Source organism: Lucilia sericata, unplaced genomic scaffold (genome assembly GCF_015586225.1).
Source record: "Lucilia sericata isolate MDLA Ls3-8-SP2 unplaced genomic scaffold, ASM1558622v1 Contig000687F_arrow, whole genome shotgun sequence".
Taxonomy (NCBI): domain Eukaryota; kingdom Metazoa; phylum Arthropoda; class Insecta; order Diptera; family Calliphoridae; genus Lucilia; species Lucilia sericata.
The window spans coordinates 180,279-208,019 of record NW_023994690.1 but is presented as its reverse complement, the minus strand read 5'-3'; the positions used below and the strand labels follow the sequence as shown (position 1 = coordinate 208,019).

Below are 27,741 nucleotides of genomic sequence, written 5' to 3'. Positions count from 1 at the left end.
AAACCTTAGAATATCATTATTTAACATAATAATCAAAACTAAAAAGTTTTGAACTGAATAAATCATCGGCGTTATGACTAGTTAACAAATGGTACTCTGCGGATAACTAACGCCGTTTTTAACAGAGTCGGCTTGTTTTACTGACGCTGACCAATCAGAAGACGATACGTCTAGAAGAGAGCTGATAATTTAAGAGAAACTAAACAAAATTGACAGTCTTTGAAGTAATAAAGTAAGATAAACAACTGGGAATTGCAAAAAATATATAAAGTAAGTGAATTTTAAATAAAATTTAGGAAATAATAAATAAAAAACAGTTTGCGGAAATAAGCATACAATATTAAAACCTTTATTAAACAAATATTAACAAAATATAACGTGTGCTTTTATCAACAGAAGACAAACAAAACAGAAAAAATTGTCAACGTCACCGGCTTATTGCAGTTAATGTTCTTTTCTTCCATTTGTTCTGGAAACTTTGTTTAACAATAAAAGAGAAAATGTTGCTAAAAGGTAATAAATCATCAATTAATATAAAGCTAATGATTTTCTAATATTAAATATTTCTTCTACTTTCCAGCGAGTTTGTGTATTTTCCTCTCAGTATTGCTGCCCACGGCGTGGGCTTTTTATTCTCCCAGTGATGGTGTTATCGAATTGACACCCTCCAACTTTGATAGATTAGTGGTGCAAGATGATGCCATCTGGGTGGTGGAGTTTTATGCTCCCTGGTGTGGTCACTGTCAAAGTTTAGTGCCTGAATACAAAAAACTTGCTAAAGCTGTGAAAGGTGTCGTTAAAGTAGGTTCCGTCAATGCCGATGAACACCAGTCGTTGGGTGGTCAATATGGTGTAAGAGGTTTCCCCACCATTAAAATCTTTGGCGCCAACAAACGTTCGCCCTCTGACTACAATGGCCAACGCACAGCTAAAGCTATTGCGGAGGCGGCTTTAGCTGAAGCTAAGAAAAAAGTTCAAGCTGCTTTTGGCGGTGGTAGCAGCGGCGGCAGCAGCAGCGGTGGTTCTTCAAGCGGTGATGATGTCATTGAGTTAACAGATGATAACTTCGATAAGTTGGTATTGCAATCTGAAGATGATTGGTTGGTGGAATTCTTTGCTCCCTGGTGTGGTCACTGCAAGAACTTGGCTCCCGAATGGGCTAAGGCCGCTAGTCAACTTAAGGGCAAAGTTAAATTGGGTGCTCTTGATGCTACTGTCCATCAAAGCAAGGCTGCGGAATACGGTGTTAGAGGCTATCCCACGATTAAATATTTCCCTGCTGGTAAGAAACGCTCCTCAGATGCTCAGGAATATGATGGTGGTCGCACATCTTCTGATATTGTTACCTGGGCCTTGGATAAACACGCTGCCAATGTGGCTCCCCCAGAGTTGGTAGAAATCATAGATGAAACCTCTTTCGATAAGGCTTGTGAAGGTAAACCTTTGTGCATTATCTCTGTGCTACCTCATATTCTTGACTGTGATGCCAAGTGCCGTAATAAGTTCTTGGACACCCTACGCACCTTGGGTGACAAATTCAAACAGAAACAATGGGGTTGGGGCTGGTCCGAAGCCACCGCTCAATTGGAATTGGAAGAATCTTTGGAAATTGGTGGTTTCGGTTATCCCGCCATGGCTGTGGTCAATTTCAAGAAAATGAAATTCTCCGTACTTAAGGGTTCTTTCTCACAAGATGGCATCAATGAATTTTTACGTGATATTTCCTTTGGCCGTGGTCAAACTGCACCTGTTAAGGGAGCCAAGAAACCAAAGATCAATACAGTTCCCGCCTGGGATGGTAAAGATGGTCAATTGCCCGTCGAAGAAGATATTGATCTTTCGGACATTGATTTGGATGATGAAGTCAAGGATGAATTGTAAACCAAATTTAATTTTAAATATAACAAAACTTCCTTTTCACCTACCACATACTTACATTTGTAATTTATCATATAAGACTGTATCATTGAATTAATCATATTGATCTATTATACTTGGAACAACTTAAACAAATGCATTTGAAAAACTACATTCGTTTGTTTTTCATTTAAGTTTTTAATTAATTATCCTGTGCTGTAACAATTTCCCCAAACTCTCTTTTCTACTTTGTATACTTTATAAGAGTTTATCTAATTATTTAAAAAATATATTTTTATTTTTAAAAGAATTTTAAGTTAAAAAAGAAATAAATATAATTTAGAAAAATAAATTATCGAGAAGATTTTTTTATCAGTAAAAAGAAGAAAAGTGAAACTAATTTTTTAAAATTCGTTTTTAAAATCTTATCTGCTTTGTTGGGAAGACAGCAAATGATTTTTGAATTCCAGTGATAAACGCCCCTTTTTTAATTTTGTTTTCTTTTTTTAATTAAAAATAGAAAAAACATTTGTTTATCAGTAAACGATGCTATTCCTAGAACAATTAAGCATAGGTTCAATAAACTCAAAAGAAAATTATTAAGAACAACATCAAGTAATTATTGCAAAAGATAGCTGCTGTTGTTTTAATAATTGAACAATTGTTGTTATTTTCCAATATTTCCAATTAAAAAATACATGAAATAATTAATGCCATGATTTTGGTGTTATAAACGATATTGAGTATGTACAGTTCTTTTCTGGAATGATTATTAAAGTGATGAAATAACTCTGTAATGCCAGACTATAGTCAAATCTTGTCTATAGTGCAAACTATAGTCTAGTTTATAGTCAAACTATGGCTTTGTCTATAGTCCAGACTATAGTCTAGTCTATAGTCCAGACTATAGTCTAGTCTATTTTCCAGACTATAGTCTAGTCTATAATCTAGTCTATAGTCCAGACTATAGTCTAGTCTATAGTCCAGACAATAGTCTAGTCTATATTCCAGACTATAGTCTAGTCTATATACCAGACTATAGTCTAGTTTATATTCCAGACTATAGTCTAATCTATAGTCCAGACTATAGTCTAGTCTATAGTCCAGACTATAGTCTAGTTTAAAGTCCAGACTATAGTCTAGTTTATAGTCCAGACTATAGTCTTGTCTATAGTCCAGACTATTGTCTTGTCTATAGTCCAGACTATAGTCTTGTCTATAGTCCAGACTATAGTCTTGTCTATAGTCCAGACTATAGTCTTGTCTATAGTCCAGACTATAGTCTTGTCTATAGTCCAGACTATAGTCTTGTCTATAGTCCAGACTATAGTCTTGTCTATAGTCCAGACTATAGTCTTGTCTATAGTCCAGACTATAGTCTTGTCTATAGTCCAGACTATGGTCTTGTCTATAGTCCAGACTATAGTATTGTCTATAGTCCAGACTATAGTCTTGTCTATAGTCCAGACTATAGTCTTGTCTATAGTTCAGACTATAGTCTTGTCTATAGTCCAGACTATAGTCTTGTCTATAGTCCAGACTATAGTCTTGTCTATAGTCCAGACTATAGTCTTGTCTATAGTCCAGACTATAGTCTTGTCTATAGTCCAGACTATAGTCTAGTCTATAGTCCAGACTATAGTCTAGTCTATAGTCCAGACTATAGTCTAGTCTAGTCTATAGTCCAGACTATAGTCTAGTCTATATTCCAGACTAGTCTAGTCTATATTCCAGACTATAGTCTAGTCTATAGTCCAGACTATAGTCTAGTTTATAGTCGAGACTATAGTCTAGTTTATAGTCCAGACTATAGTCTTGCCTATAGTCCAGACTATATTCTTGTCTATAGTCCAGACTATAGTCTTGTCTCTAGTCTTGTCTATAGTCCAGACTATAGTCTTGTCTATAGTCCAGACTATAGTCTTGTCTATAGTCCAGACTATAGTCTTGTCTATAGTCCAGACTATAGTCTTGTTTATAGTCCAGACTATAGTCTAATCTGTAGTCCAGACTACAATCTATTTTGTAGTCCAGACTATAGTCTAGTCTATAATCCAGACTATAGTCCAGACTATAATCCAGACTATAGTCCAGACTATAGTCCGGACTATAATCCAGACTATAGTCCAGACTACAGTCCAGACTACAGTCCAGACTATAGTCCAGTCTATAGTCCAGTTTATAGTCCAGACTATGGTCTAGTCTATAGTCTAGTATGTAGTCCAGACTATAGTCTATTTTGTAGTCCAGACTATAGTCTAGTCTATAATCCAGACTATAGTCCAGACTACAGTCCAGACTATAGTCCAGACTATAGTCCAGCCTATAGTCCAGACTATAGTCCAGCCTATAGTCCAGACTATAGTCCAGACTATACTCCAGTCTATAGTCCAGACTACAGTCCAGTCTATAGCCTAGTTTATTGTCCAGACTATGGTCCAGACTATGGTCCAGTCTACAGTCTAGTCTGTAGTCTGGACTATAGTCTAGTCTTGACTAAGGTTCCGCCTATAGGCTAGTTGATAGTCCAAACTATGTACAAATATTCATAGCTATTGCACGAGTTTAGTCTAGCTTAATGTCTTACCTAAACCGTTCTCTCAGTGACCATCTTTCCGCGCGAACTAATTTAGAATTATGCACTGTAGCTAACAATCATCACAAATATAATGGCTAAATTGCTATTGAAATGGTATAGTCTACACTATAGTCCTGATGATAGTCTTGACTAGTCTTATAAATATCTACTGGAACAAATAATAAATAATATTGAATTTAAACACATCTTTTCTCATATTTGTTTTTATTTTTTTTTTTTACCAAAAAAATAGGTATAAAAAGTAGTTTATTTAAATCTCATGTATAAAAAATCGGATAGATAAAAATTCTATAAAAATACAATTTCTTGTTTTTTGTATATAAAATGCATACAATATATAATAATATAAAAGGCTAGCTTATTAATTAAATATAAACTTAATCACTAAGATAAGAAATTTACTTATAAATTTGTTCACAATATTTGTAAATTCTTTCCAAGAAATGCAATTAATTAATTCGTTCGTATTTTTATATGTGTATATAAAATGCTTATGTTAAAAAAATAGTATATTTTGAGCTTAAATTACTTTTAAGTACATCTACAATAGATTTTGTAATACAACCTACTTTAGTTCTAGAAAAAAAGATAGATTGAAGAAAATATATATTCGAGTCAATGGAGATTTTGAATTGTAGTTTGTAAAACAAAAAGAAAAAATAGTTTAATAATTTTAATAAGAAATTGTTCAAACTTCCATAAGGAAATAATTAGCAGCTCGTTATTTAGCATAAAAACTTACTGTGATTTAATCTTTATTTCAATTATTTTGCGTAGATTTCTTGCAAGACCTTTATTGAAATCTTACCCTAGTCTGTAGTTCTATAGTTTTGGCTACAGTCTAACCTATAGTCACATCTATAGTTTAGATTTTATATATATAGCGTAGTCTTTAGTCTAGATTTTAGTCTATTCTTATCTGTAATCTAGTCTATATTTATCTCTATAGTCTAATCTATAGCCAAGTCTATAGTCTAGTTTATAGTCTAGACAATAGACTATATATAGTCTAGTCTATAGTCTAGTCTATAGTCTAGTCTATAGTCTAGTCTATAGTCTAGTCTATAGTCTAGTCTATAGTCTAGTCTATAGTCTAGTCTATAGTCTAGTCTATAGTCTAGTCTATAGTCTAGTCTATAGTCTAGTCTATAGTCTAGTCTATAGTCTAGTCTATAGTCTAGTCTATAGTCTAGTCTATAGTCTAGTCTATAGTCTAGTCTATTGTCTAGTCTATAGTCTAGTCTATAGTCTAGTCTATAGTCTAGTCTATAGTCTAGTCTATAGTCTAGTCTATAGTCTAGTCTATAGTCTAGTCTATAGTCTAGTCTATAGTCTAGTCTATAGTCTAGTCTATAGTCTAGTCTATAGTCTAGTCTATAGTCTAGTCTATAGTCTAGTCTATAGTCTAGTCTATAGTCTAGTCTATAGTCTAGTCTATAGTCTAGTCTATAGTCTAGTCTATAGTCTAGTCTATAGTCTAGTCTATAGTCTAGTCTATTCTAGTCTATAGTCTAGTCTATAGTCTAGTCTATAGTCTAGTCTATAGTCTAGTCTATAGTCTAGTCTATAGTCTAGTCTATAGTCTAGTCTATAGTCTAGTCTATAGTCTAGTCTATAGTCTAGTCTATAGTCTAGTCTATAGTCTAGTCTATAGTCTAGTCTATAGTCTAGTCTATAGTCTAGTCTATAGTCTAGTCTATAGTCTAGTCTATAGTCTAGTCTATAGTCTAGTCTATAGTCTAGTCTATAGTCTAGTCTATAGTCTAGTCTATTGTCTAGTCTATAGTCTAGTCTATAGTCTAGTCTATAGTCCAGTCTATAGTCTAGTCTATAGTCTAGTCTATAGTCTAGTCTATAGTCTAGTCTATAGTCTAGTCTATAGTCTAGTCTATAGTCTAGTCTATAGTCTAGTCTATAGTCTAGTCTATAGTCTAGTCTATAGTCTAGTCTATAGTCTAGTCTATAGTCTAGTCTATAGTCTAGTCTATAGTCTAGTCTAGTCTAGTCTAGTCTATAGTCTAGTCTATAGTCTAGTCTAGTCTAGTCTATAGTCTATATAGTCTAGTCTATAGTCTAGTCTATAGTCTAGTCTATAGTCTAGTCTATAGTCTAGTATAGTCTAGTCTATAGTCTAGTCTATAGTCTAGTCTATAGTCTAGTCTATAGTCTAGTCTATAGTCTAGTCTATAGTCTAGTCTATAGTCTAGTCTATAGTCTAGTCTATAGTCTAGTCTATAGTCTAGTCTATAGTCTAGTCTATAGTCTAGTCTATAGTCTAGTCTATAGTCTAGTCTATAGTCTAGTCTATAGTCTAGTCTATAGTCTAGTCTATAGTCTAGTCTATAGTCTAGTCTATAGTCTAGTCTATAGTCTAGTCTATAGTCTAGTCTATAGTCTAGTCTATAGTCTAGTCTATAGTCTAGTCTATAGTCTAGTCTATAGTCTAGTCTATAGTCTAGTCTATAGTCTAGTCTATAGTCTAGTCTATAGTCTAGTCTATAGTCTAGTCTATAGTCTAGTCTATAGTCTAGTCTAGTCTATAGTCTAGTCTATAGTCTAGTCTATAGTCTAGTCTATAGTCTAGTCTATAGTCTAGTCTATAGTCTAGTCTATAGTCTAGTCTATAGTCTAGTCTATAGTCTAGTCTATAGTCTAGTCTATAGTCTAGTCTATAGTCTAGTCTATAGTCTAGTCTATAGTCTAGTCTATAGTCTAGTCTATAGTCTAGTCTATAGTCTAGTCTATAGTCTAGTCTATAGTCTAGTCTATAGTCTAGTCTATAGTCTAGTCTATAGTCTAGTCTATAGTCTAGTCTATAGTCTAGTCTATAGTCTAGTCTATAGTCTAGTCTATAGTCTAGTCTATAGTCTAGTCTATAGTCTAGTCTATAGTCTAGTCTATAGTCTAGTCTATAGTCTAGTCTATAGTCTAGTCTATAGTCTAGTCTATAGTCTAGTCTATAGTCTAGTCTATAGTCTAGTCTATAGTCTAGTCTATAGTCTAGTCTATAGTCTAGTATATAGTCTAGTCTATAGTCTAGTCTATAGTCTAGTCTATAGTCTAGTCTATAGTCTAGTCTATAGTCTAGTCTATAGTCTAGTCTATAGTCTAGTCTATAGTCTAGTCTATAGTCTAGTCTATAGTCTAGTCTATAGTCTAGTCTATAGTCTAGTCTATAGTCTAGTCTATAGTCTAGTCTATAGTCTAGTCTATAGTCTAGTCTATAGTCTAGTCTATAGTCTAGTCTATAGTCTAGTCTATAGTCTAGTCTATAGTCTAGTCTATAGTCTAGTCTATAGTCTAGTCTATAGTCTAGTCTATAGTCTAGTCTATAGTCTAGTCTATAGTCTAGTCTATAGTCTAGTCTATAGTCTAGTCTATAGTCTAGTCTATAGTCTAGTCTATAGTCTAGTCTATAGTCTAGTCTATAGTCTAGTCTATAGTCTAGTCTATAGTCTAGTCTATAGTCTAGTCTATAGTCTAGTTATAGTTAGTCTATAGTCTAGTCTATAGTCTAGTCTATAGTCTAGTCTATAGTCTAGTCTATAGTCTAGTCTATAGTCTAGTCTATAGTCTAGTCTATAGTCTAGTCTATAGTCTACTGTATAGTATAGTCTATAGTCTAGTCTATAGTCTAGTCTATAGTCTACTGTATAGTATAGTCTATAGTCTAGTCTATAGTCTAGTGTATAGTCTACTGTATAGTCTACTGTATAGTCTAGTCTATAGTCTAGTCTATAGTCTAGTCTATAGTCTAGTCTAGTAGTCTAGTCTAGTCTATAGTCTAGTCTATAGTCTAGTCTATAGTCTAGTCTATAGTCTAGTCTATAGTCTAGTCTATAGTCTAGTCTATAGTCTAGTCTATAGTCTAGTCTATAGTCTAGTCTATAGTCTCGTCTATAGTCTAGTCTATAGTCTAGTCCTATAGTCTAGTCTATAGTCTAGTCTATAGTCTAGTCTATAGTCTAGTCTATAGTCTAGTCTATAGTCTAGTCTAGTAGTCTAGTCTATAGTCTAGTCTATAGTCTAGTCTATAGTCTAGTGTTTAGTCTAGTATATAGTCTAGTTTATAGTGAAGTCTATAGTTTAGCCTATAGTTATGTCTAAAGTCTAATATATAAATTTGTATATAGACCAGTCTGTAGATTAGTCCATAGTCAAGTATATCTATTCTATATTTAAATTTAAAAAACACACTAACCCTCAAACAAAATTTTCCATTGAGTCTTAAGAAATCTCTAAACAAAATACTATTTCAGCAATTTCCTGTACGTTTAACTGCATTAATAACACACAAAAAAAAGTGGAATTAAAAACACAACATGAATCATTTTCAAAGAACTCTCTGACAATTTACATAAAAATACTACAAAATTTGAACACATGAATTGTGTGTCTGGAGTATGTTCATATGTATTTTTATACCTGCTGATAACGAGATGAAGTAATAAAGGTAAAACAAAGAAGAAAAACTAAAGTATTATTTTTTCGGTACAAACAAGAAATGATTGGTTATAAGCAGAAACCAAGAAACAAGACCAGAAAGACACACTGATTTAAACCACGTTTACATATAAAAACGTATTCGAACAGACAGACGAACAAGCTAAAGAAATCAAAATGATGGCTTAAGGGAAAATTAAGCAGTGAACATTATAGTTAGAGATTGAAACTGATTGTGATGTTTGTGAGGGTTTTCGTAGGCTAAGGTCTTTTAGAGTAATAGAGGTATGCAACGCAAAATAAGATGATTAAAGAGAAAATTACTTGTAGTACAAATTTAACAGGAAAAACACAAATAAGGGCAGTGTATATGGAGTTGGCTAAACTAGTAAGGAAATCTATTTTACTTGTTTGATCTTTATGTAAAATGTTTTTAAGATGGGGGAATCATTGATAAATTTTACAAACAAAATTATGGCCACAGTTATGGTAGTCTGTATGTACTAGAGCTAAAACTATTAGCTGTTATTGTTTTGTACATATTGAGAATTTTAAGGAAAGTATAAGGAATCTCTGCTTAAAACTACCTACACATAAACATAAGAAAAAATGAAATATTAATGAAATTATTGAATATTTAAATAAATGTCTTACTCTGTTGCATATTTAAATCTAACGGTTACTTAAACTGCCTCCCTTAGTGACCATCATTTATCGGGAACTTATTTAAAATTATGTACATCATTTATCTGGCCATGTTTTTCATCAGCCGGATAGTTTTCCATTGATTGTATGGAGCGTGAGGTGGCTGCTGTAATGGTGGAAGAAACATCCATAAAACGATATTTCTTTTCATCTCGACACAGGAACGGATAGCACATGATGCCATAATAAAAGGCCAAACAGCTAACAATCACTACAAATATAATGGCTATAATGCCAAAGGTGGAGAAGCCCGATTTTTTGTCTAAATATTCTTTGGGTGTAATGGCGGGTGCTTGAGTGGGTTGTACTGGTTGCTGTTGGGAGCCATAGTAAGTACGCTTTGAGCTGTAACCACTAGAACGGCCCCGCACACTGCCCGCCTGACAATAACTTATGCTCAAGGTAACTGCCAAAGAAAAAAACAAAATCATAAAATTATTAAACACACAAAGTCACGTATTATCCATAGATTGTGTTAAATTCCTAAATATACAAATAAAACTTAAACTCACCTATTAATAATGTTATCATTAATTTTTTCCACATTTTTTTGTATTTTTTATTACAATTTAAATTCGTTCCAAATGTCAACGAAAAGAAAAATCGCAGTTTTAATTATAATTAATCTTAACAATGCACTTGATTTCTTTTTTCAGTTCTCTAAAATATTTTTTATTGTTGTATGTTGTTTTTGCCTTTTGCTTCCTCCCGTTTCTTATGTGTTTCTTGGTCTACTTCTATTTCTTTTATGTTGAACTTGCAACAATGCATTTATCACACAAAAAGGAATTGTTGGAATAGTAAAAGAAACAAAGAAGAGAACAAAAAACATGGCGCAGATCAAAAGACAGAGTTGTGTTTTAATGTAAAAAATAAACGGAGTTGTATAATTTTGGTATTTAATATAATTTTTCTGGGCTGAGCATCATGTTTGATGATGAGATATCATGTCCTAAAGTTTAAAAAGGCGCCATTTTTGGCCATATTTGAGATGAAATAACAGCTTTAATATACTTCGTTTATAAATTTAGTTATCTGAAAGATTAATTTAGATTTTTTTTAATTAATTTAATTCAGATTAATTTAATTCAGAATACACATTTAAACTCTGTTATATTTTCATTCTTTTTGGAGATATATTCAGCTAAAGCTTGAAACATTTAGAAAAAAATGATTTTTTCCTACATTTTGCCTTCATTTTAAGACAAACTTATTATATGTCACAAGTATTCGTGTGAAATGTCCTAAAAATCTTTTGTATTTACTGAGATATCGTTTGTTGAAGTTTTTATTGTAAAATAAAGCCTATATTTTTACTTTTCAGCATCTTTAGAAGGGTGTATGTATATAAGTTTGTCATTCCGTTTGTTATGCCCACAATATAAGTTCCGGACACTTATAGATAGCAGTGTCAATTTAGCCTTGTCGTCTGTTCGTATGTTTGTTGAAATCAGTTTTCAGGAAATCCCATTTCTGCTGTATCCTAATCTTAAACAATTTTATCAGACATGATTTTGAGATTCGATATTTAAAATCAGGAGAATCGCTCCGTAAATAACAGAGATATGAGTAGAATTCCAAAACAATTGAAGCTATTTTTTTAGAGTCGGTTCAAAATTGTATATAGTTCTCATACAAATTTACATGCCTCCGGAAAATGGATTTCTTGTTAAAAACTTCCGCTAGAATATGGGTATTACGGCAAAATATTATACTATAAATCTAATATTAATAGAAATTGTATGTAAACAAATCATCCTATGCAATTTTTACGGATCGTACCATATCGCTCCCATATGAAGTCAATTTCCGAAAATCACTTAATCCTAAACGACCCATGAATTAATAATTATATCGAAACACAATATGTAAACGATATTTCACTATACAAAAAAATATATTATTTTCACTTAAAATGTATAAATACAACTCTGTACCATCAAATGCAACCCTATAGCAAATTTACGGAAAAGGAATATCGAGAGGTGAACTTAAGTCAACCACCTCAATTATATTCACCACCAATCAAAGAACGAAAAGTAAAAGCAAAAGATAATACAAGAAAAACGAGCGTCAAACCGAAACGAAACGACGATAGGAAAAATTTTTACCTACTACACATTTTTAATTAAAATTAAATAAAACTACAGTAAATTAAAAGAAAAAACTTATGAAAAACTGCTAATACCTAAAGATTGCATAAGATTTTCAGAAAACCAATAAATTAGCTTAATTGTTATTAGAATTACAGCTAAAAAACGGTGAAAAAACTTCACAGTGACAAAGACCAAGCCAAAGGCAAGAAAAAAATTATACCTAAATGTGTGCGTTTAAAAAGAAACCATTTTTTAAATAGCGAAGAAAAAATAATTAAAGTGTTACGTTCGTTGTTGAAAATAAAAACTGCTACGTTTCATTGAAAAAAACTATAGATAAAATTACGAAATTAAAAAACGTTTAACAAAAAAATTTTTTTGGTAAAAAACATAGTAAAAAAGACTAGGCATTAAAAAAAAAACAAAGAGCAAGCAAAAAGAAGTGATGAATTTAAAGAGAATAGCAAATCAAATAAAAATATACATTACTTAAAAAAACAGTGTAATTGTTGGAAACTAAATATATAAACTACAAATGTATGTACATGCCAACAAAGTGCAAATAAATGTAACCAACCATTTTCTATAAAAATAACCAGAAATATTACAAAGAATACAAATTCAATTTATTTCTTTCCTTTGCTTGGCTCGTAAGTGAGCGAGTGTATATGCGAATCATACGAATGTATTAAATTTAAACAACGGAACGGCAGCAACAACAACAGTAGCAGCAGCAAAGGCTGAAAAAAAAACAACAATTGTGTGGGGACTTTCTTTTTGTTTGTTTGGATGTTTTTGTATACGAATGTTGTATTGTTGTTGTTTTTCATTTTACGAAATCAATGTAGGAGAAGTGTAAAGTGAGGCCCCCATAAGAAAATGTCACATTTGCCTTTGGATGCACGCGCCATTTTGCATTATTTAAATGAATTGGGCTACAGAAATATATCTGCCACACAACTCAAAGAATTTTTAAAAGGTAAGCTAACAAATTCTTACACGATTTATTGATAATGAAAAAATCATTATATTTAGTGTTTAATTAGCGTTATATACAAAGTAAGAGAGTGAGTGAGTTGCTTCATATTGCATGAGAGGGAGTGAAAGAGAGAGAGAGTGTGTGTTGTGTTGATTGTAAACAAAAACTGTTTTTGTTTTTTCATTATTTTGTTTATTTCATTCTTTTCATTTATAACCTCAATCATTTTTTTGCACATAAACTAAATATAATCGTACTTTAATTAAAAAACACATTTAAACAGCATAGGTATAAATGTTTTTTTATAGAAACTTTTCCACAAAATATAAAAAAGCTGAATGTCTATAAAAATCTTGTGTATAGTAGTGTGATGAACAAAAAAACTTAAAAAAGAAATAAGCACTTTGTTAATATCCAACCAACTGTCTGTCTGTATATTGTGTTGGAATAAATAAGCAAATGTTTTCAGCTATTACTGCTGCTGCAAGTATATTGTAGTAAGGTTGAGCTAATGTTTGTCGTTTTTTTCGATATTTTTTCCATTTTTTTAATATCTGTATATAAAGCCGGCTGGCTGATGAGTATGTAGTTTATGTGTGTATAGTCAAGGTATATGTACAAGCACAGAAACAGATATTAAACTACTAAAACAGCAACAATAATAACAACATGAGCACACAAGCAATTTTGTTTTCAGATCTGTCTGTCGGTTTGTACATACGTCTGTCCGTCCGTCCGACCCTCTATACTACATACAATTGTACCTCTAACTAAGCAACGAAACCAGCAAACCGCCAGCCAACCAACCAACCGTCCTCAAAATAAGTAAAGCAACTACATATGTACATAAATATTTTTTTATTTTTTGCTTCGTTTTTATTTTGTTTTTTTTTTTCATTGTGTACTTCCACAACCTTACAAAAATAAAACTGAAAAATGTATGAAACACACATCGTTACTTCGCTAGAGATTGTGGAGTTTTTTTTTTTTTTTTTCATTTGTATTCTGTGTTTTTTAGTTCTTACTGCTCGTTGTGGCGACGTCAACAAATTTCATTTTTTTCTTTTTTTGTAAATTTTTTCTCGGTTTTATTTAAAATAACACAAAGCTTAGTAGCAGCCAAACCGTATACGTGTATTCTCAGGTTCTTTCCATTTCTACATATTATTGCTATATTCTGTGTTATTTTACTTTGTTTTTCTATACCATTTTCTTCTTTCCTTTTATTTTACTTGTTATTTTGTTTGGCAAATTCTCGTTTTTGCCATCGATTTATTTTATTATTTTACTTTGACAGTGGTGTATTCTAATTTGTTAATTATTTAGTTTTCATTATTTTTTTATTTCTTTGTACTTTCTTTTTTTCCGGTTTTATTTACTTTAATTCCTTTTTGTTGGTGTTTCATTTGTTAGTGCGCCAGTTTATTAAGTTTAAACAGTGTTGCTAATAGTTTCGTTTATAATTAGGTTAATGCAACTCTGCCTGTGGTGAGTTAATAATGTTGCTTATCAAGCGTGTTCTTTTTTTTTAACAGCAAATAATTGTAGCACAGTGGGGACATTTCTTATAAATCGAAAGAAATTTATAATTTTAGGGCGGCTATGATTTCCTTTAAGTTTGACTTTTGTAGAGAGGAAATTTTAACCATTTAGAAATTATCTTACATTTTACTTTCACACAGAATTATATTCAATCCTGTTATTTATTTTAAATTAAAAATAAACGTAAATGCGAATATTTGATGACTAAGAAACTTTTGCTATGACAAAAAATAAAGATTTCTATTCACATTTTTGCGCTGCCTTTAAAGGATGGAACAAAATACAAGAAATGCAAACAAACAAATATATTTTATAGCAGCTTCAGAATGAACGCACATACGGAGCTGGAAAATGCAGTACTATTGTACTTTTTTCAATACACTACACAATAGACTTGTTAACATATTAGTTTTTATACTAGTCAATAAATAACTCATTAAACTACTCAATAGACTAGATCATAAATCAGTCAATAGATTAGTTCATACATTAGTATATATATGCTATAATATAATAAAAAAATAAGTTTTTGATAGGATAAAAAGCCCATGATTATATTTAATACTAAAAATATTTCAAGATTTTAATTTTCTCTGTCTGACTGGTATATTTTTTGTTATTTTACTTTTTTTCGTACAAATTCGAACATCTACAAGACTGATGTACATATGTATGAATGTAGTAGGTATAAAAAATAAACAGGCAAGAATGATAAACGAAATGACTGTCTGACTGCTTGCTTGCCTACAACCAAATACGACAGACAAACCGTTCATTTGTATGATGGAAGTATGAATAACTACAACATTTATACTAGACGTTAAAAATACCACCACAAACTTCTTCATTTTCAATATTCTGTATCATACTCTTATTTTTTTGTACATATTCTTGTTTATTTTCAGTATTTTCTCAAATACAGTGGAGGAATTTCGAAAAATTTAAAGTAATTTCTAAATATTTAGTCCGATTTAAACAAATGATTTTATATCTTATGAAAAGTCGACTTTTTAACCGTCCTACTTACAGACATTTTTACACAATTTAGTTAAGTTGACTAAAGAAATAACTGAAATAGAACTAAATTTGAACTAGAAGTATGTAAACTAAAACTGAAATGAAACTAAACTAGGACTGAATACGTTGAAACGTAAAAAAGACACAAACGAAAATTATCATCAGAAACCACAACACTTGTTTTCACCTCTAAGGTGAAATATGTTTTCTTATAATAGGTATATTTGCTTTTTCAAAATCTTCTTTTCATTCAAACTTATACCATTCTTCTTAAAATTTTTAAACAAAATTTAAATTAAATTTGTAAAATTTGTTTATAAATTCTTTAATTTTCACTGAAATTTCTATTGTTCCTTTTTTGTATATTTCTTTAAAATTTTTGCAAATTTTGTTTTAAATTGTTGTATTTTCCATTGTGCCTTGTGTTCTTTTCTGACACCCCAACCTACCCGCCGGCGACAATGCATTCAATATTTTATGTATTTATTTCTATTTTAGTTTGCTTATCTAATCAAGTATGCATTTTGCAACATTCATGAATTTTATTTGTATATTTATTTTTTGTATTTACAAAATTTTTTTATTTAGTTATTTTTTTATGATTAGTTTCGTTTACATATTTATTTACTATTCCCCATATAGGAATTGAAAATGTAACGGTATTATTTAAATGGAAAATCAAATTTGAACTTATTCTTTTACAATTTTCTAGAAAACTATTGCTGTTAATAGCTAAAATATTCGTATAGGTCAGTTATTGCTATTGTTTTTATAACCTAGAGAAATATAAACAGGAAAATCAAAAAAATGTATTTAAATATAAAGTTTGCTAATCCTATAGTCTGTTTTTTAGTTTTCCCAACAATTAGTATACATTTTATTCTAAAATATTCATGGGCCACACTATCCTTAGCCCACTTTTGTAGTTTTTGAAAAAAAATTGTTTCACATTTAACTCCTTCTTTAATTTAACTTATAACCTGGTAACTAAAAATCAATAAATTTAATAAACACAATAAAACCTTAAAGACAAATGTTATGTATAATCAAATTTAAATATGTACATAAGTATTTAGTATATACATAGATACATATCATTGAATGTTTAATAGAGTGCTTCAAATGTTAAAGGAAAACGTTTTTATACTAGAATCATAATAACTCCACATTTCTGTTCCAACCTAATGGAATTATTTAGTATGTAATTTATATTATAATAATTTCAATGGTTTTAATAGTTGTTATAAAAACTCTATGTAATTCTCTATGTATGAATATACATTGATAAATGGTAGATGCACATCATACCTTTAATTCTATAAGCAAATGTAAATACAAAATATTCTTTGTACATACATATGTATTTAGTTACACATGTACATATTTCAATATGTATGTATTTTAAACGTATAATGTTTTTTTCTCTATACACAAATAATATAAATCTATAATTTTATATCTGGGATCAATTTAAAACTGCAAAAAGTTGATTTTTAATAATTTAATTTACAAAAAGTCGAAAAATCAACTTTTTACAATTTTGAAACGTTAGACTTTTGCGAACTTTATTCACTTTTTATTTCTCTTTCTAGTTTATAGAGTAGTGTATTGTTTATTCTATATTCCATTCTATCGTCTAGTCTATAATCTAGTTCATAGTCTAGTCTGTAGTCTAGTTTGTAGTCAAGTCTATAGTCAAGTCTATAGTCGAGTCTATAGACTAGACTATAGTCTTGTCTAATTTGTCTAATTTATAGTCTAATTTGTCTAATTTATAGTCTAGTCTATAGTCTACTCTATAGCCTAGTCTATAGTCTAGTCTATAGCCTAGTCTATAGTCTAGTCTATAGTCTAGTCTATAGTCTAGTCTATAGTCTAGTCTGTAGTCTAGTCTATATTCTAGTCTATATTCTAGTCTTGTCTAGTCTAGTCTTGTCTAGTCTATAGTCTAGTCTATAGTCTAGTCTATAGTCTAGTCTATAGTCTAGTCTATAGTCTAGTCTATAGTCTAGTCTATAGTCTAGTCTATAGTCTAGTCTATAGTCTAGTCTATAGTCTAGTCTATAGTCTAGTCTATAGTCTAGTCTATAGTCTAGTCTATAGTCTAGTCTATAGTCTAGTCTATAGTCTAGTCTATAGTCTAGTCTATAGTGTAGTCTATAGTCTAGTCTATAGACTAGTCTATAGTCTAGTCTATAGTCTAGTCTATAGTCTAGTCTATAGTGTAGTCTATAGTCTAGTCTATAGTCTAGTCTATAGTCTAGTCTATAGTCTAGTCTATAGTCTAGTCTTTAGTCTAGTCTTTAGTCTAGTCTATAGTCTAGTCTATAGTCTAGTCTATAGTCTAGTCTATAGTCTAGTCTATAGTCTAATCTAGTCTATAGTCTAGTCTATAGTCTAGTCTATAGTCTAGTCTATAGTCTAGTCTATAGTCTAGTCTATAGTCTAGTCTGTAGTCTAGTCTATAGTCTAGTCTATAGTCTAGTCTATAGTCTAGTCTATAGTCTAGTCTATAGTCTAGTCTATAGTCTAGTCTATAGTCTAGTCTATAGTCTAGTCTATAGTCTAGTCTATAGTCTAGTCTATAGTCTAGTCTATAGTCTAGTCTATAGTCTAGTCTATAGTCTAGTCTATAGTCTAGTCTATAGTCTAGTCTATAGTCTAGTCTATAGTCTAGTCTATAGTCTAGTCTATAGTCTAGTCTATAGTCTAGTCTATAGTCTAGTCTATAGTCTAGTCTATAGTCTAGTCTATAGTCTAGTCTATAGTCTAGTCTAGTCTAGTCTATAGTCTAGTCTATAGTCTAGTCTATAGTCTAGTCTATAGTCTAGTCTATAGTCTAGTCTATAGTCTAGTCTATAGTCTAGTCTATAGTCTAGTCTATAGTCTAGTCTATAGTCTAGTCTATAGTCTAGTCTATAGACTATAGTCTATAGTCTAGTCTATAGTCTAGTCTATAGTCTAGTCTATAGTCTAGTCTAGTCTATAGTCTAGTCTATAGTCTAGTCTATGGTCTAGTCTATAGTCTAGTCTATAGTCTAGTCCATAGTCTAGTCCATAGTCTAGTCTATAGTCTAGTCCATAGTGTAGTCTATAGTCTAGTTTATAGTCTAGTCTATAGTCTAGTCAATAGTCTAGTCTATAGTCTAGTCTATAGTCTAGTCTATAGTCTAGTCTATAGTCTAGTCTATAGTCTAGTCTGTAGTATAGTCTATAGTCTAGTCTATAGTCTAGTCTATAGTCTAGTCTATAGTCTAGTCTATAGTCTAGCCCATAGTCTAGTCTATAGTCTAGCCCATAGTCTAGTCTATAGTCTAGTCTATAGTCTAGTCCATAGTCTAGTCTATAGTCTAGTCTATAGTCTAGTCTATAGTATAGTCTATAGTCTAGTCTATAGTCTAGTCAATAGTCTAGTCAATAGTCTAGTCAATAGTCTAGTCTATAGTCTAGTCTATAGTCTAGTCTATAGTCTAGTCTATAGTCTAGTCTATAGTCTAGTCTATAGTCTAGTCTATAGTCTAGTCTATAGTCTAGTCTAGTCTATAGTCTAGTCTATAGTCTAGTCTAAAGTCTAGTCTATAGTCTAGTCTATAGTCTAGTCTAGTCTATAGTCTAGTCTATAGTCTTGTCTATAGTCTAGTCTATAGTCTAGTCTATAGTCTAGTCTATAGTCTAGTCTATAGTCTAGTCTATAGTCTAGTCTATAGTCTAGTGAATAGTCTAGTCTATAGGCTAGACTATAGTCTAGTCTATAGTCTAGTCTACAGTCTAGTCTATAGTCTAGTCTATAGTCTAGTCTATAGTCTAGTCTATAATCTAGTCTATAGTCTAGTCTATAGATTAGTCTATAGTCTAGTCTATAGTCTAGTCTATGGTCTAGTCTATAGACTAGTCTATAGTTTAGTCTATAGTCTATGGTCTAGTCTATAGACTAGTCTATAATCTAGTCTTTATTCTTGTCTTTATTCTTGTCTATAATCTAGTCTTTAGTTTATCCAATAATCCAGTCTGTGATCTTTTCAGTAGTCAAGTCTATAGTCTAGTTTATTGTCCAGCGAAACAATTAAATTTATACTTTTAAACCAGGAAAGTACTCTGCCTGGTATAAGTTGTACTATTTCAAAATTTATATTTTGGGCATAACATTGAACATGCTTATATCTCTATTTCAAAAAACCATTAACAATTAAATCAATAATTTTCAAAACAATCTTCATACCAGTGTACACTTAATAATATTAATTGTATCATGTCCTCATACATACATTTTTAAATCTGTTAGCAGTTGTTAAAGGTGAATTTTAAATTATATTCACCCCTTACAGAGTTGTATATCTGTTTACTCTATTATCCTTTACAGGATCAGATGTTTGAATTATCTATTGTTTTTTGCGGTAGCAAGGGATGATCTTGAACATCTGTCTTTCTTTGTTTCTATATGTTATAGTGTGCGTGTGTGTCCAGATTTTTTGGCTCCTCTTCTTTCTTCTTTTATTTCATTCCTTATTTCAATTTCATCTCATTTGGTAGGAAGGTGTGTGCGCGTGCGTCGTGTGAGTTTGGCTTTTTCTGTTCAATTGTGCAATTTTTTGTACTAACAATTTAAAATTAAGATTTTTTTTTTTGTTAAGAAAATGTTTGGAAATTTTATAACTGATTACGATTTTTGTATTTTTTCTGCTCTTCTCTTTTTTCACCCAACAAAAAACACAAACGTATGCGGCTTTTTAATTAACTAAAAAAACAAATAATTGCGCCACTGTCATTGCTAAAATAATATGTAAAACGACTTCCTTGTGTATCCTTATAAAATATTATATGTGCAACAAATATGAAACGAAATAGCCATATTGCGCTTAAAGGTATGCAACCACAATCGGAAATCAACAGTAAATGCAAATTTAAAATTCAGCAACAACAGCAGCAGCAACAATTGCCAACAACACCTACTAGCAGGAACGCAACAACAGCCTCTGCATCTGTATTACAACAAACCCCAACAACTACAGCAGCAGCAGCCACTGCCAGAACTGCATCGGATGTTACAAAACGCAGTCCTGCTGTAAAAGTAGTCAAATGTAAGAAACCTTTGTGTCATTTTAAATTTTACTTGGATATACGAGATCATCAACTTACCAAACGTATAGAGGAACAAATTAAACTTTTGGGTGGTTCACTAGAGTTTTTTCTTACACCCAGTGTAACACATTTTGTGACTGACAAACCTATTGCAGCGGCGACAAATAGTGCTAGCAATAATACCAACAACAACAACTCAAGTTGTCCGGGTACACCACAAACGCCCCAAACACCACAGACCCCACAGACGCCCTACTCGTTGGATTGCCTAGTCGACTCATCGAAACCAAATAATGGACTTGCCAGCAACAAGAAACCCATTAGGAATTCAAGAGCAGATGCCATATTAAATCGAGCGCGTAGATTGAGTACTATAAACGTCTCCACGCCCACCACCAGTCATCATCATCCTTCTCAGAGCAAGGTAAATGCTTTAGAACAAAACAGCTCCGTTACACCGCTCAAACATAAGCAAAGTTTGTCTAATAATGCTACACCACCTCTACCTTATGTGGTTTGGCAGTGTGAAACCGCTTTAAGATTTTTCAAAAAAGTCCAACACGAACTCAAAGATTACTTGGATCATTCCAGTAAAACGCATAGCAAGTCTTATGCCGTAGAACCTATAAGTCTTAAGGGTGGCTATATCAAATTTGAATCACTTAAGCGCAACTATCGTCCCTATTATCATCTAATTAAGAAACCACAAGAGTGGCCGAAAATCCAATTGAGTCGCGAAGACGGTGCTTTTAGACTGTCGCCCAAGAAGGATTTGTCTCCCCACAAAGAGCTTGAGGATATAGAACCAAATCGCCAAATTTTAGACGGCGCTGCATTGGTTGACAATATGACACGTAAATCTCGTACAAAATCATCTCAAAATCATCATAACAATCTTAAGAATAAAGACAACAACGATCTTATTAAATCACCAGCCAACTCCCAGAAACAAACAGCCAAGTGCAAAAATCAAACTCCGCAACAGCAAAAAGATTCTAGCGATAAACAGTGTGGCGTTTGTGAAATATGTAAAATAGAATACGACGCTTTAACCATACATCTGAAAACAAAAGATCATGAATATTTTGCTAAAAATTCACAGAATTTTATAGCTCTCGATTCTTTGATACACTCTTCGGCCGATGTGAATAAATTTTTGGATGAGAATCGTAAACTGGAAATAAAAACTGAATTAGAAGAAATGGAGGTAGATCACGAAAGTCTAATGTGTATTGAACAAGATCCCTTGCAAAATAGTGAAAATGAACAGGAACAACAACATGAGGAAGATAACGAAGACGAAGAAGATGATGATGAGGATGATGAATCACAGAAATCCTCTTCGACACACAAACGCAAGTCGGTGGAAACCAAAATGGTTTCGCCTACATTAAGGGAAAAATCCAAAAGATCAACTAAAGGCAAACACTCCTCAGAGAAGTTTCAGAATTGCACGCTTATTACGGCTGCAAAATCACCAAAGACCCCTAGTCCTCAGAAACCTTTAGCAGCACTGGATGTTAAAACACCAGTGGCGCGGAAAAAGGCTTCTTCTACAGCTGCTATTTCACCGCCCATACGTGCCATGTTACCGCCCAATTCTCTGTACAAGGTGGTAGAAACCCACACTGAAGTTAACTGTACACCTCCCAGGGGAAAAGGTTTAGCGGCTGGTTTAAATGATGACTCTAAAGTAGTGGGTTCTCCCTCGATAATAGTGAAATTCAAAAAGGTGCGCACCACTGAACTGCAAGTTTTAAATGGCGAGGCTGAAAACTTTATGTTTCCCAAAAAACGCAGTGATTCCAGCGACTTGCCCACAGACATCGATCGACAAACTACCTCCGATCGCATTCAGCAAACACAATCGTCTCAACAGATTTTAACATCATCTTCTTCTTCATCATCCGAAGAACAGGATAACGATGATGATTTTGTTGTCAAACACAGTCCGCCTCAAATGCAGCACAATGGCAAAAAGGCCATCATCAAGGCAAAGAGAAGATTATCGAAAGTATGCTCCTCTTCTTCGTCCAGATCAACGTTGGGAGGGGAGTTTAAACAGAGCTTTCCAAAGACCCCCATCCAGCCAAATGAACAACTGAAAAGTGAAACAAACAAATCTACAACAGCAATAACCGGAACAACGAAAAGAAAATCGCTAACGTCATCAACACAAAGCAACATGAACAAAACTCAAAATGTTACAGCGGTTGTAAGTGTTGCCAATAAAATCGTTTTGCCAGAGGCTACACGCAAGAGTAGTCGCACCGCCACTGCAATTGTAACAGCAGCCACTACAAGTACACGCTTGTTACAAGCTGCAGTTGAGGCAGCCAAAAGCAAACAAAAGTTAGAAACAACAACAAAATCGAAACTGCCACCACCTCCTCCTCCAGCTTCTGCTGCTAAACAGTCTAAAACATCAAAGAAACTACAAATAAAGCAGGAATCTAAACATTCAGATTCTGAACCAGAAGATGAAACTGTCGAGGATGAGGAAGAGGATAATGATGACGATGGCAAAGATGAGTTGCCTAAAAACACAGCTCAAACAACGTCCAGAGCATTGCGTTGTAGCCGTAGATCAGTTGTGAAATTGGAGGATAGGATGGGGGATTCAGATAAAAAGCCTCAAAAGTCTTTGAATAATAATAATAAGAAACTAATACAAGGTTTCGATGTGGAAGACTATGAAGATGATGACGACATTACCATTGATGGCGATGACGACGATGATGATGAAAAAGATGAAGATTTCATAGTAGAGCCAGCCAAAGGAAAAGCTAAATCTTCAGCAAACAAAAAAGCAGCTAATACTTCTACAGCTGCAGCAAAATCTGCAACTAAATCTAAACAAGCTAAACAATCACCCGCTCAGCTGAATTTGTCGTTGCGTGAAGAGCGCTTAGCTAGACGTCAAAGTCGTCTAATCACCCAGTTGCAATTAGAACTGCAAACTAACTCGGAAGAAGAGTCAGTAAATGTGATAACTAAGCCAAAGGTGGTGGAGAAGAAAGCCGATAGGTTATCTATAGAAAAAACTCCCACAAAAAGTGCGGCGAAACCCGCTAAATCTGCTGAAACACCTCCCAAGAAATCGCCCACAAAAGTTACATCGCCTACAAAACAGGAGTCCTCGTCCTCACCTTCTTCTCGCTATTTCGACTACACCAAAAGTGAACGCTTGAAAGCCATACGCTATGCCTTTGAACGTCTGCCAGATACCGATCTATGGTATCGGGTCTACAAACGCCAGGACAATTGTGAAGAAAAATACTTTGAGTATTTTGGTTCAACCAAATATCGAAAACTGCCCTACGAGCTGGGACCTATACCATTTGAAACCACACTATTGGATAATAACAAAACGAAAATTTGCTGCAAGCTGTGTCAGGATAGTCAACAGAAACATGGAAACGAAAGGGCACAAAAACTGCAGGTGCGCAGAGATTTGCAGCTAGATTTAAAGCCGCAAATTAAAGAGTCGCTCAACAATAAAACTAACCCACTGGAATCTCAGGAAGATCTTAATTGTTCAACGTCTTCCGCACACGATACGAAACAACAAGATCCACATAACAGCAGCCATGAACAAGATCAAGAACATTCCAAATCAAATTGCTCGTCTTCGGCGCATAACGTAGAAACCAAATCCTATGCCCATAAACACAAAAAACTGCACTTGTTGCAACGTTATCGCCAGGAATTGGAACAGCAGGAGCTAATGCAACGTCAAAAACTCGAAGATCAAGTGAAGAGTTTGCGCAATGACAGTAGTCGAGTGGCAAGTTCAGGAAGTAGTGTGGAAATTAAAACAGAGCAAGAAACGCATCAAGATGATGTACCCTCAAGACATGACCGAGCCGGTTCTACCCATAGTAATGCCAGCAGCTGTGGCAGCAGTACAAATGCTCAGGTGGAGCGTAAATGGAAGAAAATGGGTGCCAAACTGGCCAAACTATCAATGTTAGCCAATCTGGAACTGCCGCCCAGAAAATCACCGCGAGAACATGCCTCAACTTTGGCTTTAGTTAGTTGTATAATAAAACAGCGACAGGATTCGCTGAGCAAACCAAATTCGGAGACAGATGAGCCGCCCACAACACCTACAGAAAGAGAAACTAAAGTATTGGCAATGGCAGCGGAAAAATTAAGAGCAAGTGAGGGTGTTTTGGAAAAAGAACCGCCTAAAACACCGCCACCTTCTGCTAGAAAAACGGCGGCAGAATCCCCCGCTCTCAATGTTATAAACTCACCCCGAACAAGATCACAGGCGGCCACGCCCATTGAAGAATTACGATTCGCCACCGAAATATCAGAGACGGTAAAACGCATGAGAAGGGGACGCAATAAATACGATTATTCGCCACCCTTTGTGCAAAGAACAACGGGAAGACCTCGTTCGGGTAGAGGACGTGGTAGAGGAGGATCGAATAGCGTGGTTAATTTGTTTGGTAGCATCCATAAGCCTACAACAACGGTCTCTGCTTCTCTAACGCGTCAACGATCAAATACTCCCAACACCAATGTACCACCACCAACAATAAGTTCTGCTGTGACCAGAGGACGACGTAGACGAGGCCGTCAAAAGGGTTATAATAATATAAGCAAAAATCCTCTAGATATTTTGGCCTCCATACGTAAGACTGGTTCTAAGAAGGGAGTTTTAGAGTTCGATGTAGATAATGTGGCTATGGAGGCTTTAAAGAAAGCTACCACGGATTATGTTAATCCTAAATTATTGGAATGGCAAATAGACAAGTTTCTCACGTTGGCAAATAAGGATTATGAAAATGATTTGCTAACACCGGCCCCAGGTAATCTTACAACACCACCAGAGGAACAAGAGGAGGAGGAGGAAGTTCAGCAGCAATTGAAAAATGCTGAGGAAATGAACGAATTTACAGAAAATATTAAAACAGCTGCAGATGCTATAAATGAAGTCAATCTAAACACCCCACCCGCCACTGATTACTTTTCAAGTGATTTCGATTTGTGTGATTTAATCAACCAAAGTTCGGAACGTCTACAAGAAGAAGGCGATAATGGCCTTGCCCACGATCGTGGATCAAAGAAGTTTAGCATATTCAATTCATTGCATATGAGTAAATACTATCGCAAACGTAAAAATCCCAAATCCAATCGTACTGGTTGGCCCAAGGCCATCAAAAAGAAGGCGGTAACGCGACAACAGTCAATGCAAGATAAAATCTACTTCCTACAAAATGGCGATATACGAGAAGAGAAATGTAATAAAGTAAACGCTGTTAAGCAGGAAGTTATGGATGATAATATGGCCTTGGAAGAGGATGAAACTACACAAGAACAGGATGCCCGAGAAAGTGGTGTTATAACACCACCCGATTCCGAAAATGAATTGGAAGATAATGCGAAGTTAAGAGTAGAACTTAGTAAAACTTTTAATGAAAATGATGAGGAAAGTATGCTAATGGAGGGAGATTCTCAAATGGCTTTAGACGAAGACTCACAAACGGCCAATGATGATGATGAGGAGGGGGAGGGGGAAGAAGAGGATGCTGATGAGGAAGAAGAAGAAAGAGTTATAGAAGAAGATAATGAAACATTAGCGGACTCTATAGAAGATGATGAGGAAGAGGAGGAAGAGGAACAGCAGCAGCAAAAAAGAGAACAAAAAGCCGATTCTGATGCCGATGCGGATATTGAAGAGGCCGATGAAGAGGAACAGCTGCATAATGGTGGCACAAAACGCGAGCAGTCCAAAAGTTTGGAGTTTAATAAAAAACTCAATAAGAAATGTAAAAAAATTATACCCAAAATCATAGAAAATGAAGATGAAGATTCCTATGAACCACAAGAAAAGCGACAGCGATGTCTGCCCGAAAGTCCTGTAGAAAAAATGCGCAACTTATTAAATCCCAATAGTGCGCACACCTCCACTCCCATCACACCGTTTATGAGAGCCCTGCGTCGAACACCTCAACTCAATGGCAGTTTGGGTAGTTGCATAAGTCCCAGCGAAAAGGCGGGAGATAATTCAGATATTTTCACAGTTTCCTCCGATGGCTTAGATACCGATATGGATTTAAGTAATTCCCATTCCCAACTAAGAACAACAAATAATTTAAACGAAGACGAGGATCATCATCATCACCACCACCATAATAACATTAGCGGAACGGCAAACACTGTAACGCCAAAAAGAAAATTTGATATTTCTAAATATGCTCCCACTAATGCGGCCACCTGTGCGGCAGAGGCGGCCACCGCTGCCGTCAAATCTTTGGCCATTTCTCAGTTTCTAAAGAAAGAAGTGCGTGTCACCTGTCGACGTTTGCGAGCGCCTTTCAGACGTTTTCGTTATCGTAGATAGGGTCAGGGTTATATTCTAATACCCATATTTGACTGAAACAGCAGTAAATGTTAAAATAGAAGAAGAATAAGGCTCAATAAATAATATATAAAATTCCTAAAGAGCTTACAAAAAAAATTACTATAATAAAACCTTGTTGTACTGTATTCATATAGATTTTTTAACATAAATTATATTTATTGTAATTTATTATAAACTAAACTATAAATTAAATTAAAATGTGTATAAAAAAAACAACCATAAAACTAAATTAAATAAAACATTAATAAAATATTAATAAATTTAAAATTATTAATTAAGCCTCCTAAAAGTATACTATTATTATTTTTTGTTTTGTTTAAAACTAAAAATATCCCTCCAATTCTTATTATATTTTTCAATATTTTTTGTTATTTTTTTTTTTTTGTTTAATGTTTTTTATGCGTGAATTTTTTAATTTTTCTTAATGGAAATTGTTAGAGTATTATGTTTTCCTCCACCCGCCCTTTTAAATATAAAAATAAATAAACAAAATGAACATTATTTCTCTTTTTTTTTCTTTCAAATATCTTTCTTTGTATTCTGTAGTAATTGTAAAATTATATTTTTTCTCTATAAAATAGTGTTAATATAACTAAATATAAATATATAAACAAAACATAATTATAAATGTAAACTATAGTTAATGTTTAAAAGTACTTTTAGTTAAAAAAAAAAGAAAAGAATAACAAAATACAAAACATTTTATAAAAGAAAAGAAAAAAACTTAATTCTGTAGTTTGTAGTAGTAAATTTAAATAAATATTAACACAGGCCAACGATTTTTTTTAACATAGAGACCAAAGTTTACTGTTTACTAAAGTATTAAGTTGCTCTGAATACGAATCTTACCTCAGAATTTCTCCATCATAGTAGTTTTTTGAGTTTACAGGCTTTAAAGATTGGAAAAACCCCGTTTCCGTTTTTTATGAGACATTATAGCAGTGCGAAGTCATCTTTATTTATAATAACTACTATGTCTTTTGAAAGTCAAATCGTCTTTAAAATAAAGCTTTAAACTCTGTTGTATCTTCTTCATTCTTAACCTAAT

General features: G+C 33.2%; 3 protein-coding genes across 6 annotated transcripts; 2 read left to right on the top strand and 1 right to left on the bottom strand.

Annotated features, from left to right (window-relative positions):
* The first annotated feature begins 88 nt into the window (after nucleotides 1-88).
* LOC119607324 (protein disulfide-isomerase A6 homolog) lies at nucleotides 89-2,031 on the top strand. 2 transcript variants are annotated; one of them, XM_037961189.1, is made up of 3 exons: nucleotides 89-270; nucleotides 413-513; nucleotides 581-2,031. In XM_037961189.1, exons 2-3 carry the CDS (start codon nucleotides 501-503, stop codon nucleotides 1,879-1,881), a joined length of 1,314 nt encoding a protein of 437 aa, XP_037817117.1. In that variant the 5' UTR covers nucleotides 89-270; nucleotides 413-500; the 3' UTR covers nucleotides 1,882-2,031. The 2 variants fall into 2 exon arrangements, with proteins under 2 accessions (XP_037817117.1, XP_037817116.1); XM_037961188.1 differs by having other exon boundaries at nucleotides 127-270; nucleotides 397-513.
* Nucleotides 2,032-4,807: 2,776 nt separating this feature from the next.
* On the bottom strand, nucleotides 4,808-10,402 carry LOC119607330. 3 transcript variants are annotated; one of them, XR_005231725.1, is made up of 3 exons: nucleotides 10,117-10,402; nucleotides 9,554-10,010; nucleotides 4,808-5,032 (listed from the first exon to the last, which is right to left on the bottom strand). XR_005231725.1 is itself a non-coding variant. In XM_037961194.1 (2 exons), the coding sequence occupies exons 1-2, from the start codon at nucleotides 10,148-10,150 to the stop codon at nucleotides 9,622-9,624; spliced, it is 423 nt and encodes a 140-aa protein (XP_037817122.1). In that variant the 5' UTR covers nucleotides 10,151-10,402; the 3' UTR covers nucleotides 8,554-9,621. The 3 variants fall into 3 exon arrangements, 1 of the variants encoding a protein (XP_037817122.1); XR_005231724.1 differs by lacking the exon at nucleotides 4,808-5,032 and adding an exon at nucleotides 8,554-9,486 and having other exon boundaries at nucleotides 10,117-10,401; XM_037961194.1 differs by lacking the exon at nucleotides 4,808-5,032 and having other exon boundaries at nucleotides 8,554-10,010.
* Nucleotides 10,403-11,650: 1,248 nt separating this feature from the next.
* On the top strand, nucleotides 11,651-26,958 carry LOC119607328 (protein chiffon). The gene is made up of 2 exons (XM_037961192.1): nucleotides 11,651-12,679; nucleotides 20,084-26,958. The coding sequence occupies exon 2, from the start codon at nucleotides 20,103-20,105 to the stop codon at nucleotides 26,670-26,672; it is 6,570 nt and encodes a 2,189-aa protein (XP_037817120.1). The 5' UTR covers nucleotides 11,651-12,679; nucleotides 20,084-20,102; the 3' UTR covers nucleotides 26,673-26,958.
* Nucleotides 26,959-27,741: the final 783 nt, after the last annotated feature.

Excerpts from the sequence above, each read along its gene's own strand:
- LOC119607330 (XM_037961194.1), bottom strand. The coding sequence starts at position 10,150 with ATGTGGAAAAAATTAATGATAACATTATTAATAG. Across the intron at positions 10,011-10,116 it reads AATGATAACATTATTAATAG|TTACCTTGAGCATAAGTTAT; the intron begins GTGAGTTTAAGT and ends TTTCTTTGGCAG.
- LOC119607328 (XM_037961192.1), top strand. The coding sequence starts at position 20,103 with ATGCAACCACAATCGGAAATCAACAGTAAATGCAAATTTAAAATTCAG.